General features: G+C 45.4%; 1 protein-coding gene across 2 annotated transcripts in view; it reads right to left on the bottom strand.

The window, feature by feature from the left end:
• Nucleotides 1-27061, bottom strand: part of ncoa1 (nuclear receptor coactivator 1) — a 29858-nt gene extending 2797 nt beyond the window's left edge. The window contains exons 1-18 of one of the 2 annotated variants that reach the window (XM_079345666.1): nt 26838-27061; nt 15952-16057; nt 12418-12584; nt 11599-11705; nt 11212-11389; nt 9446-9625; nt 9101-9193; nt 8804-8944; nt 8252-8399; nt 6740-7730; nt 5722-5949; nt 3758-4115; nt 2544-2726; nt 2065-2179; nt 1789-1957; nt 1352-1669; nt 677-778; nt 89-509 (exon numbers count right to left, since the gene is read on the bottom strand). In XM_079345666.1, the coding sequence (XP_079201792.1) occupies nt 89-509; nt 677-778; nt 1352-1669; nt 1789-1957; nt 2065-2179; nt 2544-2726; nt 3758-4115; nt 5722-5949; nt 6740-7730; nt 8252-8399; nt 8804-8944; nt 9101-9193; nt 9446-9625; nt 11212-11389; nt 11599-11705; nt 12418-12584; nt 15952-16040 (3988 nt within the window). In that variant the 5' untranslated portion in view covers nt 16041-16057; nt 26838-27061. The remainder of the gene's footprint in view (nt 1-88; nt 510-676; nt 779-1351; nt 1670-1788; nt 1958-2064; nt 2180-2543; nt 2727-3757; nt 4116-5721; nt 5950-6739; nt 7731-8251; nt 8400-8803; nt 8945-9100; nt 9194-9445; nt 9626-11211; nt 11390-11598; nt 11706-12417; nt 12585-15951; nt 16058-26837) is intronic. The other variant, XM_079345667.1, reaches the window with a different exon arrangement.
• Nucleotides 27062-27768: the final 707 nt, after the last annotated feature.

Raw genomic sequence — 27768 nt, 5'->3', positions numbered from 1 at the left:
GCCGCCGCCGCGGGTCGCTACAGAGCAGCAGCACCGGGTTCAGAGGAGGAGCTGATGGACTGGAGGATTTGTGTTTTCCTGAACTCACCAGACCCTCCAAACTGCTGAAACAGGCCCTGCTGCAGAGAGGAGTTCACGCTGCTGTTGAACTGACCCTGCACGGTGCCGATCAGCGTCTGGTTACTCAGAGGAACTCTGGCCGTCAGCTTGTTGTCCAGAGGACTCCCGCTCATGGGGCTGAAGTGACTGGGTGAGGTAGGGGATTTTCCCGCCATGGTGCTGAACCCTGCTGGGAAGCTGAACTGCTGCGGTGGTGGTGGTTGAGGCGTTGTTGGGGAACCTTTTGGGACTCTGGCGGTTCCGATGGTCCCGACGGCGCCAGTCGGAGTGCCGGCCAGGTTCTGTCTCATCAGCATGACCTTCTGCTGAAAGAGCTGGCGCTGGCGGTGCTGGATGCTGTAGAGTTCTCTCTGACGCTGGGCCAACATCTGGGCGTTCAGCGGAGGCTGCTGAGAAAATACATTTGAAAAAAGCTTGTTATGGAAAAATCGAAAAGTTACAACATTGGGGGGAGATGTTACCTAAAGCCTCCGTGTCCACCTTGCATTTTCACAGGGATTTAAAGCACTCGGGATCGTTTGCTTGAAGCGTTTGAGTGCTGCCCTGTGTGACTCACCTGTGAGGGCATCTGAGGTTGTTGAACCCCCTGACGAATCCCGATGCTCACATGCTGGGCTCCTCCTGGAAACTGGTTTATACCTGCCATCCTGTTCTGGAGCTGAAGGGAGAGGAAAAACAACGAGACGTAAGCAGAGGTCAGCACAGGACAGGTGTCGATAACAAGAGTTCAAACGAGAGAAAAACAAACGAGGAAACAGGAGAGCAGAGAGAAAGCTTTTCAATCAATATTTAAAAACATCAAATCAGACAAGTCCCTTGGCTTCATTCTGACACATTCAGTGATACGATATTTAGCGTTTTTTAGCCGTTTTGAGATTTTCCCTTTATGACATCACAAAGGGCAGTAGCCCCTCCCACAGGTGGGTGACACTCCCACAGCTAGGTGTTTGTTCTGCCCTCTGAGTCTGCCTTCTCACCGTAAACAATAGGACATGGAGTGAGAAAGCACTGAGTACACCTGAGCCCCTTCCAGAGAGGGGGCGTGGTCAGACACAGCTCATTTACATATTTAAAGCTACAGACACAGAAACAGCCTGTTCAGAGCAGGGCTGAAATAGAGGGGTTTATAGACATCATCAAATACAGGATCAGAGTGGATTTACAACAGAACACTTCACATACTAATTATAACCCACAAAGTCAACACAAACCACCACCTCTGCCTCCTCACCTGCTGCGGGCCCTGCAGCCTCTGCTGCAGCTGCAGGCGCAGCTGGTTGGGTGGCAGCCTCAGCTGGGGGTTCACCCCCTGTGGACGTGTCATGCCCGGCCGCAGCCCCATGCCCGTCACCCCAGCAGGGAACGCCGCACGAGGTGCTCCGAACCCCAGACCCTGTGGCCCCACGACGGCCAGCTCTGGAGGGAACTGAGCTGGTGGAGCTGGTGTGAACTGGGAAGGGTAGGTGGGAAGTTTAGGGTCCAAGGTGACGGGGGAGGCAGTGGGTTGCTGGGTTGGAAATGTTTGAGGCAAAGGGTCAAAGCAGCCGCCCTGAGGAGAGGAAGAGAGGACAACGACAGATCAGTTTTGTGATTTTTTTATGGAAAATAAAACATCTTCTCTTCTCTCTCCAACAGCCTCCAACAGTCTCTGTTCCATAATGCACCTACCTGTACAAGTTTGTCGATCCCCAGGGCTTTATCAAGCTCCGCCAGTTCGCTCTCGTCAGTCCCACTGAGGAAGGAGACGAGCTGCTCCAGCAGAGCTTTCTCATCGTTTCGTCCTTCGGGTGTGGTCGGAGGGCCCAGCACTTCGTCCAGCGTGCAGGGAACACACTGCCTGCTCACACACAGAAACAAAGGTGTGTCAGCGCACGCGCACAGCACGCCTACGTCTTTGAAAGATTTGAGGCGTTTTTCTAAACTGTAAGTGATGGCACCACTTACTCTTGAGGTGATGCTAGGGCAGATTGTAAAGGTGTTCCAAGACCATCAAAGGTCAAGCTTTCAGACAAGGCCAGAGGCTGGAACTGGGAGTCTCCCACATCCATCTTCGATAAGCCTGAAACAGATTTTTTTTTTTTAAATCACACTTTAAAAAGGAAAAAATTTCAGACTTAAGACTCCTTTGCCTTTGATACCACATTTTCACCTGGCTTTATTCACGTAGCATAGCTCCTCCCCTCTCTTACAACAAATCTTGATCACTCATAGGGTCGTATATGTAACAGAATACAGTCGGACCACACCCAGAGCTAATAATGAAAGAGGTCATTCACGCAGTAGAGCATTAGCTTAACAAAGCTCTCCTGCAGCTGAGGAGTCTGAGTCAAGTTACGACAGGACTAAGTTCCCACAGTTTTCCACGTCTCACATCATCAAGACCAAACGTGACAGTTTGATGGTTTGAGGTTTTTCCGACGTACCAGTGCTCGAACTGAAGGGATTGATGACTTCTGCCTCTGGAAAGGGGCTGCTGTCTTTGGGGGTCTGGTAGGGGTCTCCCTGTCCCTGGGCCTGAGTCTGGCCTGGAGTGGGGGGGCTGCAGAAATCGAAGGACGACTGACTCTGGAGGCTGCAGCCGGACGGCGGGCCGCCATCACTGAGCCCTGAGGGACAAAACGCGAGACTCGGACGGGTGAGGAACAGTCACAACAAACAAAGAGAAGAAGGGCGATGACTGGTCGGTGTCGAGTTTACACGGGAGACTCTGCGAGACCGTTCAGGCCGCTTGAGTCTGTAAACCGAACAACCTTTAAGGCCTTTGTGTCTGAAGACCTACAATCTATTCATCAATCAGTCTACGTCTAAAGCACACACCAGGCAGACGGCACACCTCATCCGACGACGAACCGGCACGCACTGCACATGCATGACAGGAAACAACTGTCCATGCCAGAAGGAGGCAGTGAATCTGTTGTTATGATAAAGTTACACAGCAAAAATGTTTGAGGTATAATACTAATAAAAGCCCTTTTACAGACTGATACTGCAGCAAAAGTGCAATTACTACCCTGAGATCATTTTATGTCACTGACCTTTTCGTGTGTTCATTCGGTCCAGCTTTTGATTCATCACACTTTTTGACATCAGTGTTTTCTTTTTAGGTCCTATTTCACGTTTTCAGCCGTTGTGTATAATCTGTTGTCGCTTGTAAATCTGTGTTTTATTTATATTTTACACGTACAAGCAGCTGCAAAACAATGGCTCTTAATAAAGCTGAAGTTTCATGCGTCGATAAAACACTGCAATGTTGACATTTGGCCACAAGAGGGCACCTCGGCTTACATTTGTAGGTTCGTATATGAATGAGTAAATCACATAATCTTGATGTTATTAAAAGTGAGAGCATGAACTCTGAGATTCTTCTTGAATTGGACAAAAGTTGAAGGTTAGAAAACAGTGAAACCGCATTTTACTTAATGATGTTAAACATTGAATTTCAGTCCTCTGAAAGTGACTTTAAGAGAGTTTTTAATGCGTGTTGTTAAAACACGTCTGTAAAGCTCTTTAAATTCAGCCTGTGTTTGAAATACGTTGTACAAATAAAAGCGGCCTTGCCTAAATATTGAGACAGCACTTGAGGGTCCATGGGTAGTATATCACCCCCCCTGCCCCCCCCTCCGGGTAGAAACTGTACCTCGGTTAGGAGTGCCTGGAGGCTCTCTCTTCACATTGGCGTTGCGGGGAGTGCTGGCCTCACCGGGCTGGAGCTGAGTGGGCGACTGCAGTTTGAGCTGCGGGGAGGGGGAGTGGAGCTGCGGCGACGGCGAATGCAACTGGGGAAGGGTCTGCGGCGGCTGGGACAGGGGGGACTGGAGCTGAGGCATGGGGGACTGGAGCTGAGCTGGGGGTTGCGGGGCCGGAGAGTGTAGCTGGGGGCCGCCTCCTCCTCCAGGGGTTGTTGATTCCTCGCCGCCCTGCTTGGCCCCACTCGGGCCTCTCAGGCCAGGCAGCAGCTGGGTGAGAGGGTCCATGTCAACAGGGCCACCCGACATCTGAGGGCGGGAAAACGAGCGCAAAGAAGAAACACATGAAAGGAGATGGAGAGAGAGGAGGATGGAAGAAGTAATGGTGTAATGGAGTGAAAGAGTGAATTAAAGAATAATGGGTGGCAGAGAAGGGGGGGGGGGGGGGGGGGGGGTCAGAGGATCAGTGACACGGAGACAAGGAGAGACAAAAGGTTAAAGGCCAGCGAGCTTCAAAGGCTGCAGCTGGTAGCTGAGCCCGCAGCCGAGACAAAGTCCAAGAAAATAAACATCCGACATGATTTACAACGGCTGTCGGCAGGAAATAACCACGCTTCATCGTAAAACGCTCTCTTTCTCACAGAGTGCCGCTTTCAATTTGAAAGCAATGGCGGCCTCTCCACATGGGTGCCAACTCACACAGAGCCAATTTTAATAGGAAGGTGATTACAGTTATGATCTGGGTGTCATTAGTGTCTGACGGGACCAGGCTGCTGCAGACGGAGCACGGAGGGAGCGCAGCTTTCATCATCACGTTGTACCGTCCTGCTCAGACGTGGAATTTCTTATTTAAAGACGAGTAAAATGTGAACGCCTCCATTGGCATTTTTTTTTTTTTTTTTTTTTTTAACCCACAACAAGCATCTCAGGCGTAATTTATCACTTTCAAAATCTCAAAGTGAGAAGATTATCAGGAGCTGTCAGGTGACTGAGCCTTTTTAAAAAGTGTAAATCGAGAAAAGTGATCGGGACACTTTGCTGAGATTTGAGTTTTTGAAATGTAGACGGACACAAAAAGGGCGGTTTAGGTGTCGCGTCACATTGCTTATTTTTATCTCTCACATCATGCAGCCTGATTCAAATCCATTCTGCTCTAAACTGCGGCCTCTCTGTTTAAGCTGCAGAGCACTGGCTGTCACCTCTCTTCCAGTATAAATCGCCAACGTGTCATCTGACGGATATATCTGACATTTATACTTCCTGTTGATGACTCATACTTCACTCGTACACGTAGGCTTCACTGAAACTCTTCCTTGGATCGTGACTCATCCCCGTGTTGTTGTTTACGTGCAGCAACATCAGGTGCAGTAAATGACAATCATTAGCCAGGATGAGTGCAGCTTCCTGCTCTTCCAGGAGATTCATTCTGCCGATCCATATTTTTAATACTTAACGTTTTAAAGTGAGAATAACAGACCTCCTTTAAAAGCAAACTAACCACGCCTAAGATAACACTTTTAAGAACGCCGCTCCCGACAGGTTTGATCGTTCAGTTTGCACCACGCTGCTCGAGGTCGACGTGAAGATAAGCAACAACTATAAAGTCTGCTTGTTTACACTTTTATGTACCTAATCTCGCTCATCGAGAACAATGAAAAAGCAGATAAGAACATGTGACTGTTACAGATGTTTGGAGAGAAATTCTCATTTCTCTGGATTCAGTTATTCAGGTCTGAATCAAACAACCAATCAGGGATAGTTTGGACCTAACAAGCCAATCATAGTGACTCTCTGATGAGAAGGTTTCAAACCAGCATCATTTGGTTGGATGTTGCTTCCTGACACTTTTTAAGTTGAGCAGAATACGAGTGACTGAGCGTTCTTTATTAACCTGGTTTATTAACATCGACGGTACCGTTGAGTCCCGGCTGTCCCTCCGGCTGTCTCTGCGGTTCTCTCCGACGGGACTCGCTTTGGGGCTCATGCAGGATGGGCTGCTGGAGACTCCAGCAGCTTTGGATGCCCCCGCTGACAGAGCGGCGGAGCCCGTACAGACCAGCCCCTCGCCGCTGGATCTCTTCTCCACCTTTACTCTGACCGTCTGCAGGCTGAGAGCAGACGGAGGCGGCAGGTCGCCCAAGTCCTGAAAAAACCACAAATTAAGTTTCAGTTCAAATGTTTCAACGACGTGACTCAGGAGGTTTGATTATTTTGGATTCCACAGAAAAATACAGATGCTGACTTTTTGTGTGGACTTTTGCATCCTCTGTGCAAAAAGCGGTACATCCACCTCTCCACTGTCCTGCACATGCATGCAAATCATTCTCCCCAGGTTGATTGCAGCTAAACACCCCAGCCTTAAAGAAGCCTGCAGGGAGTCGGTTCAGAGCTGCTCATGGACTCACCTTGGATTCTTGTGTGCAAACGGTTATTTAGACGTGAAGGAACTCGTTTGACCGATACTATTAATAACACCTACAGGTGACCTCTCAGGTCACAGCAAACACATTCACACTCGGATGGTAGAGACTGCTATGTAAAGTATCCATCAGTACCAACACATCAGTACCAACACATCAGTACGTGCAGGTGCAGGAGCTGGGCAGCGAAAACCTGACCTTCCGTTTGTGACCGCTGAACGCTTCTGATACCAGAATAAAAACAAATATGTCAGGTGTCAAAATCAGAAGAAAAAAAGCTTAATTTTAGAACAAAATTGGCTTCAAGGGTGGAAAAAAAAATTAAAACAAATTTAAAAATGAAAACAATAATAAATCAATGAATGTGAGGACATTGAAAAACAAAAAAAAGACATTAAAAATTTCAAGGAAAGAAAGAAATCTGAGAAAATTCAGAAGTTAGCTAGTTGTTAAAAAAAACAACAAGAAATGTGGAAAAGGATTTTATGTTGGAGGGAAAGAGTATTTTATCACCTTTTCGTCTGTATCCAGTAGAAACCGGAGCAGCTGGTGGTCCTGAGGCTCTCTGGAGTTGGACTTGGGACCCGCTGTGGCCAGTGCAGGACTGGCAGGCGGCTCCTTCTTGACGTCTACTTGGTTCTTGTTGAGTCCTTCCTCTGAGGTGGAGGTGGTCGTGTCGTTGGGGCTGCTGTCCTGGAGCAGCCGGTGCAGGATCTTGTGTCGCTCAGTCAGAGTACTGTGTGAGGCAGGGCACTGAGGAACAGGGTTCAGAGGATGAGGTGATGAGGTGCAATGGATGCTGTTGTTGTTGTTGTTGTTAGATTCCACTCCTGTCCCATTGCTTTCCAGGAGCGGATTGGGTCTGGGGTTTCCCAGCAGCGAGGCGGAAGGAAGGGGGGCTTTTACAGAGTCCTCTCCCCCTCCTTCCATGTCCTCTGGAGGTTTTGCAGATGGAGGCCGAGTTGGGGTGCCGGTGGGTGTACTGGCTTGTCTCTGGGGGGCAGGAGAGGACAGGGAGAAGGTCCCCGTCGAACCCCCGTTGGCGCCGCTACCACTATCGCCGCCAGAGTTCTGCCTGTGGAGGCCGCCTCCGCTGCTGAGAGCCGCGGTCGGGGAATTGAGGCCTGGTGTGGAAGGAGAGAAGGGGTTCCCCGGTACCCGAGGGCTCCCCACTGACCCAGGACTGGCCCGTGGCATCCTGGGCGACATAAAAGAGGTAGGGGTGGCTGTGAGTGGGCTGTTCAGAGGAGAGGGGCCGTTGACCTGCTGGGAGCAGGTCCGGTTGGGGGTCAGGTAGCCTGTGGGTGTGGTTGAGTTGTGTCCGTGAGACGAGGCGTTGCTGCTGCTGTTGTTGGCAGCAGCAGCAGCGACGCCGCCGGAGCCTTGAGTCCAGTTGCTGCCGGGGGGGAGGGACGGGGAGCGGGAGGGAGTCTGGGCAAGGCTGCCGAGGTTGGGTGGAAGGCTGGGGTTAGTGTTTTCCTGAGAGCTAGCAGTGTTGTGTTCCCTGTGAGAGACAAATCAAAGACGGCTGTAACCTGAGACCATGTGGTAGATAAACTGCGTGTTTGCACATCAGACTCACATTTAAGAGTCGAATCTGCGATTTAAATAGAGCAGAGTCGAGACAACCTGCTTATTTAGCTTCTTTATTCAAGCGCCTGTCGGGCGTTACACCGATTGATCAACATTTTTCTGGATTTGTTTTACTGTTGCTACTGTTTTTAAATGTGCAGCTCACATGCAGCGAGTGGATTCAATCAGCCATGTTCACCAGATTATTTCCATCAGTACAGTTTGTCTTTGACTCTTCAGTGTCCAATAATCTGTCACTTTTTTATCCACTGATCCAGCTGAGCAGCTGAGACCTCATTTGATGTGATGATGAAATTACACTTGTGTCTTATGGTCTTTTTTAGCCACTACCAGCGTAGTAAGCATGACTATGTTGTGAACAATATTGGGTCATAATGCACCGACGGCATGCATGGAGAGTTTGTGCATTAGTGTGTGTGTGTAACACAGTACCTGTCAATAGTGTGAATGCCCATAACGAAGGGCTGAACATCAGGGTTGGGGGGGCAGCAGAACTTGCAGCGGGTCTGAGCGCTGAGCGGGGTGCCATCACTTAACGTGAAATGGTACAGCGGGCTGATGGCCGTGCCGTGGCTCATCACTGGTGGTGTGACACACAGACATCGAAACACACACAAACAAACAGGGCACAGGAGAAGAAGTCAGATACTTCAAAAATTGAAAAAAAGAATTGAAAAAAGAAAAACAAATTTGACTTTTTTTGTTGTTAAATTTGACTTACAACTCTGCTTCTGTCTTTCTTACATTTAGTTTTTGTGAGTTCATCAATGAAAAGAAAAGTCTCTGTTTTTACAGCCTATCTCCTGTTTCTCTAACTGACCCGGGTCTAACTCCACACATCAAATCTCCTGCAAATACGAGAAGTTATTAAAATTACCCCATTCAATTCATTCTATTGTAATCACACTGAAGTGGTGCTGAAACTCTGGTAACCATGACAGAAGCTGGCATTGAGCCCGTGTGCGATCCGTGCGAGTGGCTCACCCTCATGCAGCAGCTTCTTGGCGTGGGAGGGCTCTTTGCCCTGCGGCTGAAAGAAAGCGTAAATGCACTTCCTGACCAGGTCCTCCCAGCCAGGCCGGCCTGTCGCTCGCAAAGCACTTGTTTCTATGGAGATGATCTTCCCTGAAGCAGTGGAACACACACACAAAAATTTCAAGCATGCAAAAGATGAGTCTAAATCTGCAGAAGCCTCCGCACATGTAACCCAAGACGTGTCCAAGACTAACTCAGGTTTTAAAGCTGTGCTGCTGAGTGTGCAGACGTGGCGGTGTTTGTTACCTGTGGGGTCCTGCTTGGTGATGAAAGACTCGGTGTTGAAAGGCTGAGTGCGAGGCATCCGACAGGCAATACAGATCAGGCAGCTCTGCAGGTCTGGAAAAAGAAAGGAGGGGGTTAGCGTCAGGTCTTTCACCTCCTCAAAAGTCATTTCTGGTTAGAACACTGTTACGTATCAGACTTTAAAATCCTCCACCGATCGTCCTGCAAACATCTCTCATGTGTTTATTTTATCTCGATCCTTGCTCGTGTTCTCCTCACTCCCTCGTGTTTGCAGCTTTGGATTAAAAGAGTCTCGCTAAATGCAAACACTTGAATGATTTGTTGACTGGGAGAATTTTGGTTTACCATCTCCCTCCTCCTGCAAGGTGCGCGGCTGGGACACGGTGAAACACTGCATGATCTCGTATTGTTGTCGAGCCTCGGGATTTTCTGAATCCACCTCGTCCGGCGGCCTCTTCAGCATGCGACAGTTAAACGTGTGGCTGTTCCTTCGGGCAGGTTCCTGAGGCCACGGCCCGCCGTTTACTGGACAGAGAGGAGAATAAACGAGAGTTTTAGCATCATGAACAAAGTTATTGTGAATGTGTAAAAGTACAATAAACAGCAGCTATGAATGCCCGCTGTGTAAGAGTAAGTAAGGAAGGCTCTTCAGTGTTTTATAAAAGCATCCTGCAGGAAGGATGCAAGTGTTTGTGTGAGCCACACTGAACGTAAACATGAGGTTTGTTTACAAGAAAACGTCACAGGGCTGATTTAAGACACTCCACTTTCTAAACATGTAACAGCCCTTCTTCACGGGACACTTAAGCATCCGTGCTGCACATAAGCAACACACCTCGGTCTAAGGATGCAGTATTTATTGAAACCGCAATCTACGGAGTTACTGCGGCTTCTTTGTAAACAATCCAAACGACGAGTTTTTAAGTATTTCTTTGAGTGTAAATAAAGAGTCCGAGAGGCGGAGGAGGAGAGCTGAGTTTGTTAGTGGTTGAAGGCGACTTTGAGGAGGTGTGTGTGTGTGTTGGTCCTGCAGAAGGGGGACAGGAGGTTTGAGTCAGAAGACCTGAGAGTGCGTTGGTGGAGGAGATCAGACAGGTGAGGGGGGGGGGGGGGGGGGGGGGGGGGGCAGAGGATGTTACGTGGTTATGTTTGTCAGATGGAAAAAGGCTGTTTTGGTGAAGTGTTTGACATGTTGGTTGAAGGAGAAGATTTATGAAGCCGAGTTTGTTCCTGACACGACATATCACACGCTGGCTGGCCCACACTGAATCTTATAAATACACATTTCTCTGTGACTTTCAGCTTCCCCTTTGCAAACAGTGCTGATGCTTTTAAACTGAGCTAACACTCAGAGGTTCACAGTGAGCCGAAGAAAGCTGTGCTCTGTACAGCGTTTCATAATGGATGTGTGGAGGTTATCTCGTCCTCGTACAAAAAGCCAACAGGCTCTGTTAAAGGAGAAAAGCCAGTGTCAGTGCCGTGCAGAGCCCCGCCCTTCGTCTTTCCAAAACTGCGAGAGAAGGGAAATAGAAACGTGGCGAGTCGCATACAGAAAGTTTAAACACTTTTAACTGAGGACAAAAAAAAAAAAAAAAAAAAAATCAGGGTAACAACGTTTTGTCTTCAAAGTTTGTTGAAGAAAGTTCTCGAAGACTCAAAGGAAGCTAAAGTTCAAAAAAGAAACTTCTGTTACCACGGAGAGCTGAGGTGATTATTGTTTCCCCGTCTTTGTCCTGAATCCGCCTCCTCTCTTTTTTTTTTCTCTCAACACATTCTCTACTCAAGGTTGTGGATACAAAACTTAAATAACGCTGAATGATGAAAAGTGAAGGCAGCCATTGTCTCCCCCCCCCGCCCTTCTCCTCAAACCTCACCCACACGCGTGTGTCTGACCTCCTCCGGCAGCTTGAAAATGTGTTTGCCGTCCTGGTTTTTTTAACTTTCGCTCCAGTGTGCCGTTGCTTAATTAATTCAGGACTGTATTGATTTTAGAGCCACACTCTTCTGAGTTTTTTTTTCTGGCGCTGAATCCGTCAAATTTAAAGATGGCGTCTTAAACCGAGATCATAAAGTGAGTGTGTGAGAGGTGAAATCTGTCAAACTTCACTCACCCAGGCTTTTGGGCAGCAGATTACGAACAAATTCATTGTGGTCTCCCACGTGGAGGATGCTGTACACGCTCGAGGTCATCAGCTCCTCCTGGCCGTATCCAAGGTAACCCGTCACGTTCTCCGAAACAAAGACGATGCGACCCTCCCGGTTCACCACGAAGAAGAACCCATCAAGGGCCTGAAGGAGCAAAAAAGGGAAGAAGAAGAAGACAGAGGAGAAAAAAATAAATAAATCAGATTGCGTGTTAGAGGATTGGAGTTTGAACGTCGAGCTGTGGCGCTGCGGAGGAAATGTTGCGTGTTTGTGTGTGTGTGTGTGTGTGTGTGTGTGTGTGTGTGTGTGTGTGTGTGTGTGTGTGTGTGTGTGTGTGTGTGTGTACTGTTCACCTCTAGCAGCATGGGCCCCAGCGCCTCTTTCTCCACCAGCCCCTGGCTGCTGGAGGAGATGTCGCTCTTCTGCACCTCATCATCCGGAGACAGAAGGGCGGCTTTCTCTGTCAGAGGGGGAAACAAGGACAGATCAGAAAACGACTTTTCCTTTAAGTGAATAAACACACCTTCGACTGCACGCAGGACTCACGCATGGAAAACAAAACTTTACAACAGGGGAAGATTTAGTTGAGATCTGTTACATGCTCTGTTTTAAGGATGTTTTTAGCTTTTAAAGAAGATTTTAAGTTCAGATCCAATTTTGTGCATCCGAGCAGCTGCACGCAAATCACACGAGAACTACAAGATCACGCGGGAAGAAAGATGAAAAACGACTTGAAAGTCAGGAGGATTTGTTTGTTTGCTTGACGCCTGTTTTTGATGTAATGGTGTCAGTGTTTTATTTTGAAATTGACCGGACGCTCGGGGCGCTTCCTTGTCTGACTTCCTGTCCTGGTCGATCTGTTCTGTGCAGCTTGACGCGTGCCTGCAGCGTTCTCCGTCAAAAAAAAAAAAAAAAAGACCTGCAGCGTATTTGGATCAAAGCAGAGCTGTGTTGTGTTGCTTTGTATTCAAAACGCACAGGCGAACTGCTTCCATAAAATATTTTGAGTTTCGGTATGATTAAAATAATTTCACGGATGGGAGCCAAAAAGAAAAAAAATGAAATCACAGACACATTTCTTTGTAGCGCAACTATTCAACGTAAACCATCAGAAAAATACTGTGTAACCTTCTTTATAGAAAATGACAGTGTGTGTGTGTGTGTGCGCTCACCCTGCTCACGCCGTTTCATCTGCTGGATTTGGTCCACGGTGCTCTTGAGGATGTGGCACTTGTCAGGTTTGACACTGAGGCTGGCAATGTCGCCCATGTTGGATGACAGCAGCTCGGCCAGCTCCTCGATGTAGCGGCACTCCAGCTCCCGTCTCCTCTTCTCCACACTGCAGAATAAAAAAAACATCTCAAATATATATAAACCTTTCACTGAGGAGGAGGCCAACAATTGTAAATCTCATTTAGAGAAAGGTCAGAGGACACAATCAGAGAGAGAGAGAGAGAGAGAGAGAGACAGAGAGAGAGAGAGAGAGAGAGAGAGAGAGAGACAGAGAGAGAGAGAGTTCCTAAAATGGGCTGATAGTAAAAAACACAATTTCCCCAAATACGCCGTTATTACTCACAACGACTAAATAGTTGGCTTGACAGGCTGAGCTGCGAGGAAGTAATTTGCAGAGAAAGGGAAGCTGGAGAGAGACCAGAGGACGTGTTCAGACAAGAACACCTCTGACCCGCCGCTGATTTAAAGTGAAGCCTTGTTCAGCGAGCTGACACCGACACAAAGCACACAACTCTGTGCTGCATTAAGATATGGAACTGTTGGTGTTTTCATTGATTAGTTAATTAGGAGGATGTTTTTTTTTTTTTATAAATCTTTTTTCTACAGCGGGGAGTCGAAGGTTTGGGAAAGTCGGCCTCTCCCTGAAAGAACAACAAAACAAGTCGTCTCCAATCTCTGTAGAAATGGATCCATTTAACTTCCCCACATCGCAGACGTCAGCAAACTTTATGTTGAGTTATTGTCTGTGTTGATTTTTTTCTCTCCTGTGACCGCTCCGGTGGCGCCCCCCGGAGTAGATCTAAACTTCTGATGTGCTACATTTTTAGGCAGAACTACAAGAGCTCAACTGATTCCAACTTCTTTAAAGTCGACCTACGATGCTGATCATCATTTTGTAATTCAGGCCAGGTCTCCCTTTTTAATCTTAATGGGACCAACCTGGTTAAATAAAGGTTGCATAAAAAAAAGTGTAAAAATGCCGGATGTTCAAAGTAAACGTGGGCGGAGCTCGAGTTGGAGTAATTCCAGGACAAGTCTGCAGAGGGCGCTAAACTTCTTGTTCTGCTAAATCATGTGAGCCTTCCCTCTGACAGCCCTGCAGCGTTCTGCAGCTCTAAATGCTGCATTCAGGTGCTGCTTGGACGGTTCAATTTTCCGAGTTGGGAAGTCTTTCATCCGACTTTAGTGCGTCCGCTTGATTTCAGCTCGTAAAGTTTTTGAATGCTGTAACAACAACACAAAAACAGCTTTGATGCTCCGAAGAAGCTCAGTGACAGGTAACTGTTACACGTTATATCTGAATTATAACGAGAATTAATAAAAAATGTCAACATATTTTTCCCCCATTTGACGACAAGTCTGACTTCAAGTCCAGCACAGAAGTCTTTCCGAGTTTCCAAGTTGTTCCGACTTGAGCAGGTGTTTATTTGCATTTTACAACTCGGAAACTCGTTTTTCCCCGATGTGTCCGACGCCACATGAATGCAGCATTAGGCTTCCCAGAGAGCTTAACCAATCAGAAGAAAGGTGGGCACATTTTTTTTTACTGACGCCGGTGTCATCATCATACAAAGCTAGTCGACAGGTTTCAAAAAGGTAAAAATGGATCAAATACAGGATCTTTAAATGTTGCATTAACACACACACGAGAAAGAAAAATCATCAGGAATATCATCATAGAATATTTAGAAGTATATGAAAATCCGTATTTTAGACAACAGAAACGTCTATTTATGAGCGTTGTGGCTTTTAAGACACAGCTGGTTCGAATGATCACTGTGAGTGTTCAGATATGTGTAGGTAGTGTAGTGTGGCGTTTCCCCCCTCCGCAGCCTGTTATATGTTTCACTATTATGTAAACAGAAGAAGTTACTAACTATTAGCAAGTCGAGCACTGACACCGAGTACCTCGGCTCAGATTTCAGTCTCTCGGGCGCCGCTTTGTGCTTAACCTTGTTCTCAAGTTTCCAAACTATACTTTCATACCGACGAGTTATAGCAAGGTATGTGGTAAACATGAAAAAAAGGAATGTGTGTATACGTGTGTGTGTGTGTGTATATGAGAGAGAGAGAGAGAGAGAGAGAGAGAGAGAGAGAGAGAGAGAGAGAGGGACGACAACAGAAAAGTAGGTCAGTGCACTGGCCAGCCAGAACACACAGGCGTGGTGGCCGAGGCAGCGAGGGAGGGGTGAGGACGCTGCTGTGTGAATGCGCAGGTCAGTGGCTGCGTGTAGCTCCTGCAGAAATGCAAGCTGAGCTCTTACATCAGCTCAGGGGCCTTACACACACACACGTGCACACGCACACGCACACACACACACACACACAACATGCAGTAAATTCATTCTTTAAATGCTAAACAGGAGGCACATTCTCAGTATGTGTTGACACAAACTTTAGGCCAATAAATCAGATTCTGCAGGGAGCTATTACTGTACCATACCCCCCCCCCCAACACACACACCTCAACTTTAACCTCCAAACCTAAAAGCTGTTCTCAAACCTGAAGATGTTCGAAACTTGCTGCTGTGTCCTTTTTTTCGTTTCCTTATTGGTTAACGTTTTTTTTATGAAAGATTTTTCTTCTGCTATTTGTTCTTTGTGACAGCACAAAAAAAAGAAGAAGATGTTCTTGACTTGTTGAAATTGAAGACGTCACGTCTAGTTCTGGGATTGTGTGAGGTCCTTCTTTACGACATTTTGAGACTGCTGGACTTTGATTAAACGCAGAATTTCAGTCCTACTTTAATGTTTAAAATATGAATATGAATGGGAGAAGACGAGAGACGTCACCCGTCTGTTCCTGCAGGGAGCTTTGGAGCCTCATCGATGGAGAAGTCTCCCCCCCTGATGACAGGCTGAGGGCGGGAGTTAAACCTCTTGATAAACCGTTACGCTGTGTTTGCCTGTAAATCATGTCGACCTCGTCTGACAAACGTCATCTTAAAAATGTTCACCTTAAGGCCCTCTGACCACCTGGCAGGTTATTTTTCTGGGCAGAGAAGTGGCGTCTGTTTGCTTGGGTGTACTTGAATGTAGGTTCTTCTGTGTTCAGAATAGAAGGAGCTGCACGTGCGTTAAGTCCATGACAACAGTCTGTTGACAACGGCCGACGTGTGACCGACACCACTGCGTTGCTTTACGGCCAAGTTTTATATTTTAACTTGTTTTTCTCGTTCACGATGAGCATCAAACGGAGGACGATTGACCTGGTACTTCATCTGGATGATGACTTTAATGATAACGACGGCCCAGGTGTCACGGCCCACGGATCTGACCGACTGCTACTCCTGTATATGTGATTGGCTGTTTCATTGAAAAGAGAGCCGGTGACCTTTTGAACAGCTAGAAAATTTTCAACTGGAAGCGTTGGCGCTCTGAAGGAAGACGCTGGGCGAACTCTCATCTCAGGGGCGAACAACGGGAAAAGGAAGCTTTGAAACAGAAAGCACACACACAGCTGGGTCTCTTACCTCTGCCCTGATGTGTCGCATGGTGAGACCTTCCTCTTGCGTGACTCTGGTGTCGCCGGGTCCAGAGGGTTTTCCCCTACTGCACTCATTTTCAGCTTCAACTGACCTGGAGAGGAGGTAGAAAAAAACAAAAAAGGAAGGAAGGAAATTCAGGTCATTAAAAATGTAAATGCAGCTAAACAATTACACCTCTCCGCTTCTGCTCATTACATCAGGTAACACTTAACACCGCGGCTCCAGCAGCCGTCACTGCCGACGAGTTCAAGCGATCCTCTGTGATTATTGTTTTGAAGCCTTTGATGAAAGTGTGCGGCAGGTTTTCAGACCCAATCGTCACATACGTAACAGCTGTTAGCGCCATACAGTAGTTAGAGCTGTATTGTGTTTTATGGCACGACACACACGCTCATATAAACTCCAGTTAGTGGTGAGAGTTCAACAAAAACAGAAGAGCTGAAGATAACGCTGCTTCCCTCCAAACTTCACAATCATTAACACCATCGTCTTAAACAGATTTAAAAATAAATAAATAAATATAAATCGCCACCTTTTAAAGCATAACAAACATCCACGTTGTTGTTTTCAGTGTTGTATTGCTGTATGCACTGACCTACAAATCTGTTTTTCTGCATGATGTAAGAAAACATATTTGTTTGGTACGAGCACAACAAACATTACATCATGAATCACATCCCAGCAGAATTAACCTCAGTGTTATCATTTTCTTAAACTTCATGCAGCCTTCTAGTAACTAGACATATTAAAGAGGAGGTTAACTCTAGTCCTCTAGTGTATTTTGTATACATTTAGTTTGCAGCGATGTGCTTCACACGAGCTTAAGGAACCTTTAAAGGTCACATTCTCCTCCTCTTCAGTGTAAATCAGTCTTAGATCTCCTCTTTAACATGTGTGTGGAGTTTCCTGTAAATCTACTCTGATCCTGGATTTGATCATGTCTATAAACCCCTCTATTTCAGCCCTGCTCAGAACAGGCTGTTTCTGTGTCTGTAGCTTTAAATATGTAAATGAGCTGTGTCTGGCCACGCCCCCTCTCTGGAAAAGGCTCAGGTGTACTCGGTGCTTTCTGGCTCCATGTCCTATTGTTGACGGTGAGAAGGCAGACTCAGGGGGCAGAACAAACACCTAGCTGTGGGAGTGTCACCCACCTGGGGGAGGGGCCACTGCCCTTTGTGATGTCATGAAGGGATTTTATTTAATTTTTTTTACTGACAGGCTTTTCTCTTTATTATTGAGCACTTCTGTTACTTTATCAGGTTTTGTCCTGTGTTGTCGTTTGTGTGTAAGACTCCCTCCAAAATAAAGTGGCGCTATCAACACAAACACGATCCTCAAATGAACTCTAACTACAGGTAGCACGAACCTGCTGGTTTTTTATTCATGTGAAACTACTGAAGGAGAAGCATCCCACACATTCATTATTTAGTGGCTGTTACAATATTTATTCAGATTTAATATAATGTGCATTACATCTAAAAATAGCTGAATATTCAGATGAGAAGGTGAAGGTGTTCTGGAGCAAACACTCAAACTCTGTCACAGTTTCTGTTGCTTTAACCACCTTTTATGCACATCGTAGTAAAGCCTCCACAGTGAAGGAAAAGAAGGACACTGCTGCATCTTTGAACAAAACTCTCACACAAGTCCAAAGATCCAAAATCCCCAAAATATTAACCTTTCTTACTTTAACTGTTTTCAATTAACTTTTGATCTGCAACAGGCTCATTTTTTTGTGGTTAATTTAATCTCCAAACCCATCATCTACCTGAAGGTCCTTACTTTATTTCAAAATGAAAAGCAAGTCAAATACAATTTATTTAAAAAAATATTCTCAGCTTAAGAGAGTACACAATTTCAAAATAAGAGCCTAGCAATTTTTATATATATATATATATATAAATTGTTTTGCTTTTATGCGATTATGATCATGTTAATTCATGAATAACATTTGAGACTTTGCAATCAATCGTGATTAAAAATTGTCAACGTTTGACAGCCCTGGTTGTCATCGATTGAATACACTTCGTCATTACTTGTTGTTGACATTCCCTCTTCCGCCTCCATCACCGGTCATCTTGTTCCTGTTCTTTAATCTGCAGAGTCTACACCTCTTTCTCTTGCAGCATCAGGAGCGTAACTGTGGCAACAGAAAGCGCTGCAATGCTTGATGAAAGCACAAATTATCGTGCATGGAGGATATTTAACAGGGTGCCTGCATGATTCATTAAGCCAAATATAAGGATGAAACCCTCTTAATGGCATCCGATATGTATTCATTCGTTCACACACACACACACACACACACAGCGCTACAAAGAGCTGAAAAGTCTCTTATTTTGTTTTTGTTTTCCAGAGTGAAACACAGACAGGGTTCATTATCATATATGAAAACAAATGAGGTTAATTTGAAATGCACACACTGAGACAAGGAGGCAAAGATGCACACAAAAGATGAAAACATCAATTTGTCCCTAAAATCACATTCCTGATGTGTATCTTAATTTTTTTTAAAAATCTATAAATCCAAAAACGTCATCACAACCTTAAGACACACGCAAACTGTATAAATCCACGGGCACACTGCGGGAAACAAGCCGCCATTGTCACAGTGTCGGGTGCCGCCGCAGGGCCAGGCTGCTCACAGGACGCTAATCCTTCCTGACTGGCCTTGTTTACATTTCACCTCAAATCACCCCTCTCCTCCTCCTCCTCGGCCCTCCTTGTGTTGCTGACACGCAGCACTTAAAAAAAATTTCCATCCATCCGCCGCAGTGAGAAATAAGAGCACGGCCGCTGCACATTAGCGCTCAATGCAAATACAAATTAGCCCAGTTTCTGAGAGAGATTCTTGGCTTCAGTGGACGTTAAAGTTACAGCTGAACATGGAGGAAAGTCGAACTCTGATTCTCCAGATGCAATACAACCGACTGCTTCATATACATTTTACAGGATCAACCCTGTATGTACTTGTCCTCTCTCAACCAAACAACCAGGGGTTTCTAGCCCGGGCTGATAAAAGTGTTTCATAAGTACAACAAGCTTGCTAATGCACCATACCCAGACTGGGCAGGTGTGACCTGAAGTGTAAAAGCGAATGAGTAGTCCAACGACTAGAAAAGGCAGGGAACAGAAACTTAGCGCTGCACTTAGACCCCACATTGATGATTTCATTTATAAATATAAAAGTTCAAGATCGAACTGAGTGTTCATTCTCTGAAAAAAAACAAAAACAAAACAAACATGCCTCACAATCCATCTTTTTTTTCCCCACCTGGCTGCAATAATGTGTGTTTGTATGTGTGGTCAATAAGCTCATTGGTCTTTCACAACAAGCCATCAGCAGCCATCGTTATATTTCTGGGCTTTCCTGTTTTCAGTTACTGTATAATTACAGCAACATCATAACACTCACTAAAGTCTGTCCAGCTTTGCCTCCACATCACAACAATTTCCTCCTATAAAGAGGGAAGATCAAGAACATACATGAGAACTCTTTGAACCCTAGTCAGACAGAAGAGAGAAACAACGTGAACTCTGGTCAGCGGGTTCCTTCTTAATCCAACGCACTCTTTCTCCTGCACATGCTAAACATGAGTTTGTTTCGTGGGTCATTCACTGTATTGCGGTTTATGTATGATATGTATATTACCAAAAGTCAACCATTGTTTACTGCTGACAATTCACCTTATTGAGCACAGATTTTTTTTTTGGTGTGAAAATGCAACAACAAAAAAAAACAGCTTTTTGCATTTTTTTTTAACTGCTTTTGAGAACAGTAAGATACAATTTTACAACAAAAACAGAGATCAAGACTAATCTATAATATTTAAATTAGTCTTCCTGGTCACTTCTTTTATCTTGGATGGATCAGGCAGGTACAGTATCTGATCTCCAAATTCAAATCTAATCGCTTCACAAACGCCTGAGGCCGCAGTTTGATTCACAGCGTAGCCAGACATTAAAAATGTGTAAAGGCCTTCGTCTATTGTTATTTATTGTCATTGGGCAGTGCAAGAAACCATGTGTTGTCTGATATTTAAGACTCCTGCATTGTCTTTCTGGGAAATGGACACTTTACAACAACAAGATATTGAGGCCGGGCCATCTCTCTTAATCTGTTAGCTGGCTAACGCTAGCCGGCTAACGCTAACTGACTAACGCTAGCCAGCTAACGCTAACTGACTAATGCTAACTGGTTAACGCTAGCTAGCTAATGCTAACTGGTTAACGCTAACTGGCTTACTTAAATGGTAAATGGAGCTGAGCTTGTTTAGCCCTTTTCTATTCTTCTGACTACTCAAAAGCCTTTTTTTCACCTCAGGTCACACTAACACGTTCACACTCTCATTCTAATTCCTGAATTCTTAAGAGGATTGATTCTTTGTCCCGACCCTACAAATGATGGAAAACATTGGCTCTAGCAATACAAGTGTCATTCCTTTAGTTACTGCGACTACAATCACGGCTTAAGAAAAGAAAGTCACGTTTATTGTAATGGCTGTGTCATTATTCAGGAGCTTAATCAGCGATAAAACATTACATTTTCTGACTAATATGACCCGAGGAAGAAAAGGGCAGCTGAGTGAAAAGTATAGTGAAATGTTCAAATCTTTGAACAACTCTTGTTCTCCTGGTCTTTTGCGTTCACACTTAAAATATTTAGAAATGCCATAATAAAAACACACACAGCTTCCCCTTTTTAATAAAACATAAACAAAGCAATTCTTATTGCGTTCAAATCACTCTTTGCAGCTGACTTGATGCTCTGAACGGGTTTCTTCTACAGATTTGTACCTAAGCACAGCCGTGTTCAAAGGAAAGACGACTGTTTGCACTCTTGTGATGTGTTACATGTGACTGAATCAATCGTCATCAGAAATGTTAAAAGAAGCCGTGTGATAATATCTCGATCACACTTCTACACAAGCCAGCCTTGAGGGAAACAACACAAACACAGGCACAAGAGAAACAACCACGAGTCTAATCCACGCACCTGTAGATCAGGTCAGGTCACCCCCCTGCCTCGAACTCTGTGTGTGACGTACGCTGGAGGATAGAGCCTTCAGTCCCCGAATAAGAAAAGAAACGGCAAGCGTCGGCAGCAGAGCTGGACCGCTGACAAACACAGCCCGATGCCTCCCCTGTTGTATCTCCATTACAGCCCGCCTCACTGTCTTTAAGCTCGTCTCCTTTCTCTCAAAAGCTTCCTGCTGCTTCGTTTTCTAACCCAAACAGCTATGCTCATCACACACACACACACTTACAGTGGCAATGTATGGCTTGCAGGGGAGGGAGTGAGGAAGAGTCCATACGGTAGAGAGTGGGGAGTAAAGGATGTGGATTACTAGAAGACTTAGAGGGAGGAAAGGAGGGAGAAGTACATAAACGCATGATGCAAACACACTGTCATTATTAGTCTACTTAATTAGCTTCTACCAGATTCTTTTTTCATGTGAATTAGGCCTCTTTGAGATATTGACCTTGGGAAATATGTTTCTTGCAATGAATGACTAAAAGTCAGTGGACACCCCTGTAGGAGTTTTAGCCCAGTAAGGATTAAATCCAGCACCGTAAGGAAATCTACAATCACGCTATTTAAGATTTCATCCAGGGATGTCAAACAGGGAAGGCAGAAGTAGACATGCATTCATGGTTTTTATTGACTCCATTTTACGATGAGAACATGTAGTGTCAGGTCTTTGACAAATTTTAACCCTTAATTTCCAGTCTGGCCTGAGATATGTGTATCTGTACAAAGTGTTCAAGCCTGTCCCTCCTTGGTTGGGACGTTACCATCAAAGCACACAGCTCAGGGAAATTAAACATGGCACTGTCTTAGTCCTGTCATCCGTTCTGGAGTTCCTCAGGGAGCCACATTAGAGCCACTGCGCTTCTTAAGCAGCCATGTATTATATCCATGTGCATACGGTTGTGTGAAGCACACCTTAGATAGATTTTGTGACAGTGGAAAGGTGCTTCCAATGCTGTGGGGAAAGAGTTTGGAGAGAGCCCTGTGTAGGACTTTGTCTGCACGAGGGAGATTATGAAAGACATGTTTGGACATGTTGGGTAGGAGGAACTCAAGTGGCCTGCACAGAGCAGCATCTCTCTCTGACCTTTCCGAGCACCCTTTAAGGAATTACAAATATTGAAACTCTGGATGTTTAGTCCAAACTCTGTTACCCAAAAACCCAAACTGAAAATTGTCATCTACCTTCGTCTGATCAACGATACACGTCTCTGGGAACAGATGCAAGTGACTCTGGAATTCCAGTGACGTTACGACACAACAATTTCAAGGTTTAGTCTTCCTTTTCCATGTGGCATTTACGTCTGTAACCTAAACCCAGAGAAGCGCCTGTTCATCTACTTAGTCTCAGATTAACAGAAGAATTTTAACCGGAGCTTCAATCTGGCTTGTTTCAGAAGTATGAGCCAAGAAAAGAAAGAAAAAACCCTGATTTTTCTTGTAAATTTTAAACAACTGTCTGTACTTAAATCAGTTCTGTCCTCAAAGGGAACGTGCTTAAAATGTTTGATAAATGGAGGTCCAACTGATCATTTTTTAAGCATTTCAGGAAGTCAAAAGCTGATTGGCTATGGTGACACAGTGTCCAGCTGATTTGCGGCTAAATGTTTGATCTATAAATGAATTGTCAGCTTCACTGTTATTAAAATATTTGTTTATAGAGATAAATCACCTTTGGGATACCGTTCCACCTGTTTGTTTTTGTAAAATCAATTCTGTCAAGATAAACAAAACACCTATGTGCACATCTTACAGCATAAAGGTGTTTCTTTAATTGTTTTTAAAAATAGGTTTGTGTTAATATAGTCATTCAAAGTAAATCAATGACATAATTTAAGAATCAATTATTTCACAACAGGAAACACTGTCAGTGCTTGCAGTGTGACCCCCCCTCTGTGCTGCGCTCAGTTGGTACATCCCACGAGAAGCTGCTCAGTCACTGTTACTAAGGCCCACCCCTCTTGAATATAGGACATGATGTGCACATGTATATGGCTTCAGACAATCAGGGTAACCGTGCACCCTCCTCCTGTGATCACATTCATACGTGTTTGCGTGAGACGGTGTGTGAACATGTCGACAGGTGAAGTGTAACATGAAATCCTCATTGTTCTCACGCCGCAGCTTCAGGGGTTAATCGAGCTTTTGTCTCTCCTGCTGTGACGACGCAGCACGCTGAGATTTGTGTCGACATGTGGCCTCCACATGAGCTCAGAGTTCACTCCTAATTCAATCAATGAACAAACGGATTCACTGCTATTACTCTATCGATAAACTACGATTGGAATGCGGCCATAAAACTCACTAATCCAAAAGTCTGTAATTGTTTGAATATCTTAAACGAGTTCCTGTCACATTACTTTTGATCTCGTTCCGTCTCATATTTATGTCACGCTATTTGATCATTTTAACTCAATTCAAGGTTTATTTAATGTGAACATTTCGATTACATTGGACAGACCAGATGCATTGACTTAGAGTGTTTCAGCACAATGTGCTAATTTGCAACACTTGTCCTCAGGCGGCTTTTGAGAAGAGAATCAACAATAAAAATAAAACACAACAAACAAGAATAAAACAACAAGCAAATGCAAGCAATTGTCCAAACTACAGAGCAGACAGCAACACGATCAAGCAATGACCAGTGAAGAGCTGTTCACGTGAGCACTGTTGTTCAGAGTCATTGATAATGGGCAGCATTTTGATATTCCACGACCTTCTGTTGTACGCACAGATTTCATTTTGCTCATTTTAGAGCCCGCAGCACAAACAGAATATCAGCCTGTCGTCATGACTAATTGATCAAATCCAAATTAATCTAATTGCATCTGAAGAGAGCTTTCTCTGACAGACACGAGCGTTTTGGCAAGTGACCGTTAAGACTTTTATTCGAGTTAAAACGCCGGCTGCGTTATAAAATATTTAAGTGCTATTATATTGTTTCTAAAATAAATCAGGATAGTTTATAAATCCCACTGATAAAATAATCCCAGAAAATACTCAAATGTCCAGGTGAACCCAGGTTGTGCTTGCAGAGTCTTTTCTTTCTTGTGTTGTGTCCTTGAGTCAAATCAAAGATACTTTTCCATTGCATGTTTTTTTTTTTATTCTGAAAGTTGCACGTGCAGAGTTTCAGGAGCAACGCTGAAACTAAATCCCACGCAACTGTATTTATTCACGCACATGTACGGCAGAGAAGAGCCCCAAACTTCTGATCCGTCAATTCTCCCTGAAACATTTTAAATCTTGCCCTCCATTTGGGTGATCTTCCCCGACAAATTAAAAAGAGGTGACAGATATTCCCTTTGGAAACATTTTTAGTAGCAGTGGAAAAAGCGCTCACCCGTAAACAGTTACAGACTGATCCACCCACAGTCGAAAAGTCCCTCCAAATCATTCACATGGAAGGATTGACTTTCTCATTCAGATTAACCGCTCAGTAAATTCTCTCCGACTGCACCGAACTATGAGTCGACTGAATGAAGACTAACAGGCGAAACCGACCTGAAGAAGAGATATATGTTTACTGACGACGTGTCCAAGTAAAACTTACATGATGCGACTCTACGGCAGCTATCAGTAGCGACGTCTTTGACGTAACATCCGGTGTTTCCTTGGCAACGATGAACATGTCGCATCTGCCATGACGACGGGCCCAACAACACACGTCCTTTTAAGAAAAGCTTGTACATGGTATCAATAACAGTATTTAAAATAAGTCACAGAGCGAGCGAGCGAGCGAGGCGGAGGCGAGGATTCTAGCGGAGGAAAACGTATCAACTGACTTCAAGATCACGGGTCCATACTCGATGATGATTTCAGCTGCATGTTGTTCAGACATGTTCTCGAAATGTTCCCCTCAATTTCGGTGTAATCACAATTTAGATCCACGTTATCTGGGACTTCCACTTCCTGTTAGTTGGACAAGCTGAAATGTAAAGAGACCACGTGCATTTCTCTTGCGCAGCTTTTAAGCCAAACTGAATTTCTTCTCCGCACTTATTTGAAACTTTTCTTCCGATTCAGATGAGCCCAAAAGAGTGGGAGAGGTTTCACAGCAACCCCGACGTATAAACTACCTACTCAGAAACTATCTGAAGACAGCTCATGTACAAGCAACCCCAAACACTGTCAAATTAGAAGAAGAGGAGATCAGATCTATAAAACCAATCGAAAGATGTGGAAGAAGGTCGGAGGTGAATAATGTGAACATACCTCAAGTTAAACAGGTTTAAACACACACACACACACACACACACACACACACACACACACACACACACACACACGCACACGCACACACACCTTCCAGCACTTCACCTTAGGTTTCAGTCCATTGTTTCCTACCATCTGTGTACACCCAGATCCAGGATGTTTACCGAGAGTGAGAAAGAACGTGGCGTGCACACACGCTCGACAACATTTCGCCAAAACCCCTCCGAGTATAGAAAACATAAGAGTAACCGCCCGCCCGTGTGTAGAGCAGGACATGCGTGTGAACCATGTGACTTCAAATCATGCAAAAAAACGTACGAGCCGGCTGTAACCGCACAGTACGAGACGATGGATGGGGAAGGACACAGAAACATCTGAACTGTCTGTAATCCAAGAAACAAAGACAAAATATTTATCTGTTGAATGGTGGAGATTTATTTTTATTTCTTACGTTCTGTATTTAGAGAGGCACTTCGGCGTGTGCGTCTCTTCGCTCACCTCACTTCTCACGGTGCATTTTAAAATCTCAAACACGCTCGCTTGCCAGACTGATAAATCTGCATGAATATTCATCATTTATTGAACTCCATCGCTCTCTGAGCAATTTGGAGAGCGAGCGAGCGTGCAAGCGAGCGTGGGCGTGCGTGTCCTCGTTTCAACCCGTGCGGCGCCGAGGGAGGCCGAGGCAGCCATGCAGCAGCAGGGCGGAGGACTGAGAGCGAGAGCCGGGTATTATCTTTCTTCACTGTTAATTCAGCCTGAACTCACCTCTTCAAATTTTAATTGACACACTATTAATTCTTCCTCGAGACGGATTGGAGTCCTCTCAGATAATAATAATTATTATTAAATAATTATTTTTTTGGCGTCTTGTCACCTTAAATCATGACGAGGTGAAGTGTAAGAAGTTTTATCACCACTCATTTTTACTCCTCGAATTTCAACCAGCTTCCTCAAATCAGGAATACATTTCAAATTGAACGCTCGCACTGCATTTTCTCCCTTTAACTGACCACGACGAGGATTTAAACCCGGGTTTATGTAACAGTAGTGGCGGGCGGTAAACGAGTATTATCATCAGCACCACCTCTACCATCCTACAAACATGGCCCTGGGGTTAGGGGAGGCAGCTCAGTCTGTAGGGACTTGGGTTGGGAACCGGCTCAAGTCCCAGTGCGGACCAAAATATGGATGTTGGCGAGGTGCCAGATCACTTTCTTGGTCACCTTGAGCAAGGCACTGAAACCCCACCAGCTCAGGATTGGGGGGGGGGGGCTTCCAGTGGGGGGAGCCGCTGCACTCTGACATCTCTCCATTAATGCATGTCCACAGGTCCTGCTTGTGCATGTGTGTGAACCACAATGTCTCCCTCAGTGAATACGGTATTTAAAATGAAAATAAAAAATGAAAATTAAATTAAGCTTCGGTTAGAAGCTCACACACTAAAACGTGTGTTTTTTCACTAAAGATAAAGAAACTAGATGAGAAGAACATTCAGTCCGAATCAGGCCTGATTAATAAACAGGAGTCAGATGATGCTGCTTCTTCAGGATAAGGAACCAAAACCTGCTGCATCACCTGTACAGTGAAACAGGCTCCAGCACGTAGCTTCTGTGGGACTCACTTGATCTAGGGCTCCAGTCGGTGAGTCATGTGGTGGCTGTGGTGGTCTCGTCCAGGGCTCCGAGCGAAGAGAAAGGGAGGAGGAGGAGGACGAGATCAGCGGCGGGTGAGCAGCCGAGGTTGTGGAGTTGCGGTGGTGGGGTTATGGCTCCACAGCCGCTCTGTCACATGGCACCATGGCAGGTGCAGGGAGAAGCCCGCTGGCCTCCAACTGTTGGAAAGACAGAAAACAGAAAATGTTCAGGAGCAGAACACCCGAGAAGACGCAGCGCTGGACTGACAGGAGATCATTTCTCAACGACAATCATGGCATGCAGTTCAGACCCGATCCACCATCAGTGTCAGCGTCAGTGCACCCACCCTGAGGAGGAGGAGCCATGAACACTCTGATGACTTTATAACTGTAGAAGGTTAGAATCCAAATGAACGCCATGATACCATTATTGTACTTTTCCTAAGCCCAAGGTTCAGTAATAATGTAACGTGGTTCGGTCATACTTTCTGCAGATATCAGAACCAGAACTTCTACCTGAAGAAGTTCTCTTGCCTGCTTCCATCGCCGCAACACCTGTTGGTTTGCCCGTGCAAACCGAGGGGCGTCCAAAACAGTCATGAGGGGGGGGCGGGGGCAGAACCACTTATGGTTCAGAATGCGACCCGTGGCCCCCCCCAACAGAAGGGTACCAAAAAAAGTAGGACGGTACGGATCTCTTGTTTTGGTACCATTCCCAACTTCTGACGCTGTAAATGGTTACCATATGGAACTGGACTAGACTGGACTGGAATTAACTGGACTGGACTGGACTGGACTGGGCTGGACAGGACTGGACTGGACTGGACTGCTTGGTGGAAGCGGGCTTAATGTTTCCCTGCTGCATACAGAAATCAGCGCTGATACCGAGTCCTCACAAAAGAGGCAATATTTCAATCCA

This window comes from Symphodus melops, assembly GCF_947650265.1.
Source record: "Symphodus melops genome assembly, chromosome: 1".
Lineage (NCBI taxonomy): Eukaryota > Metazoa > Chordata > Actinopteri > Labriformes > Labridae > Symphodus > Symphodus melops.
This window is presented reverse-complemented; position numbering and strand designations above follow the sequence as displayed.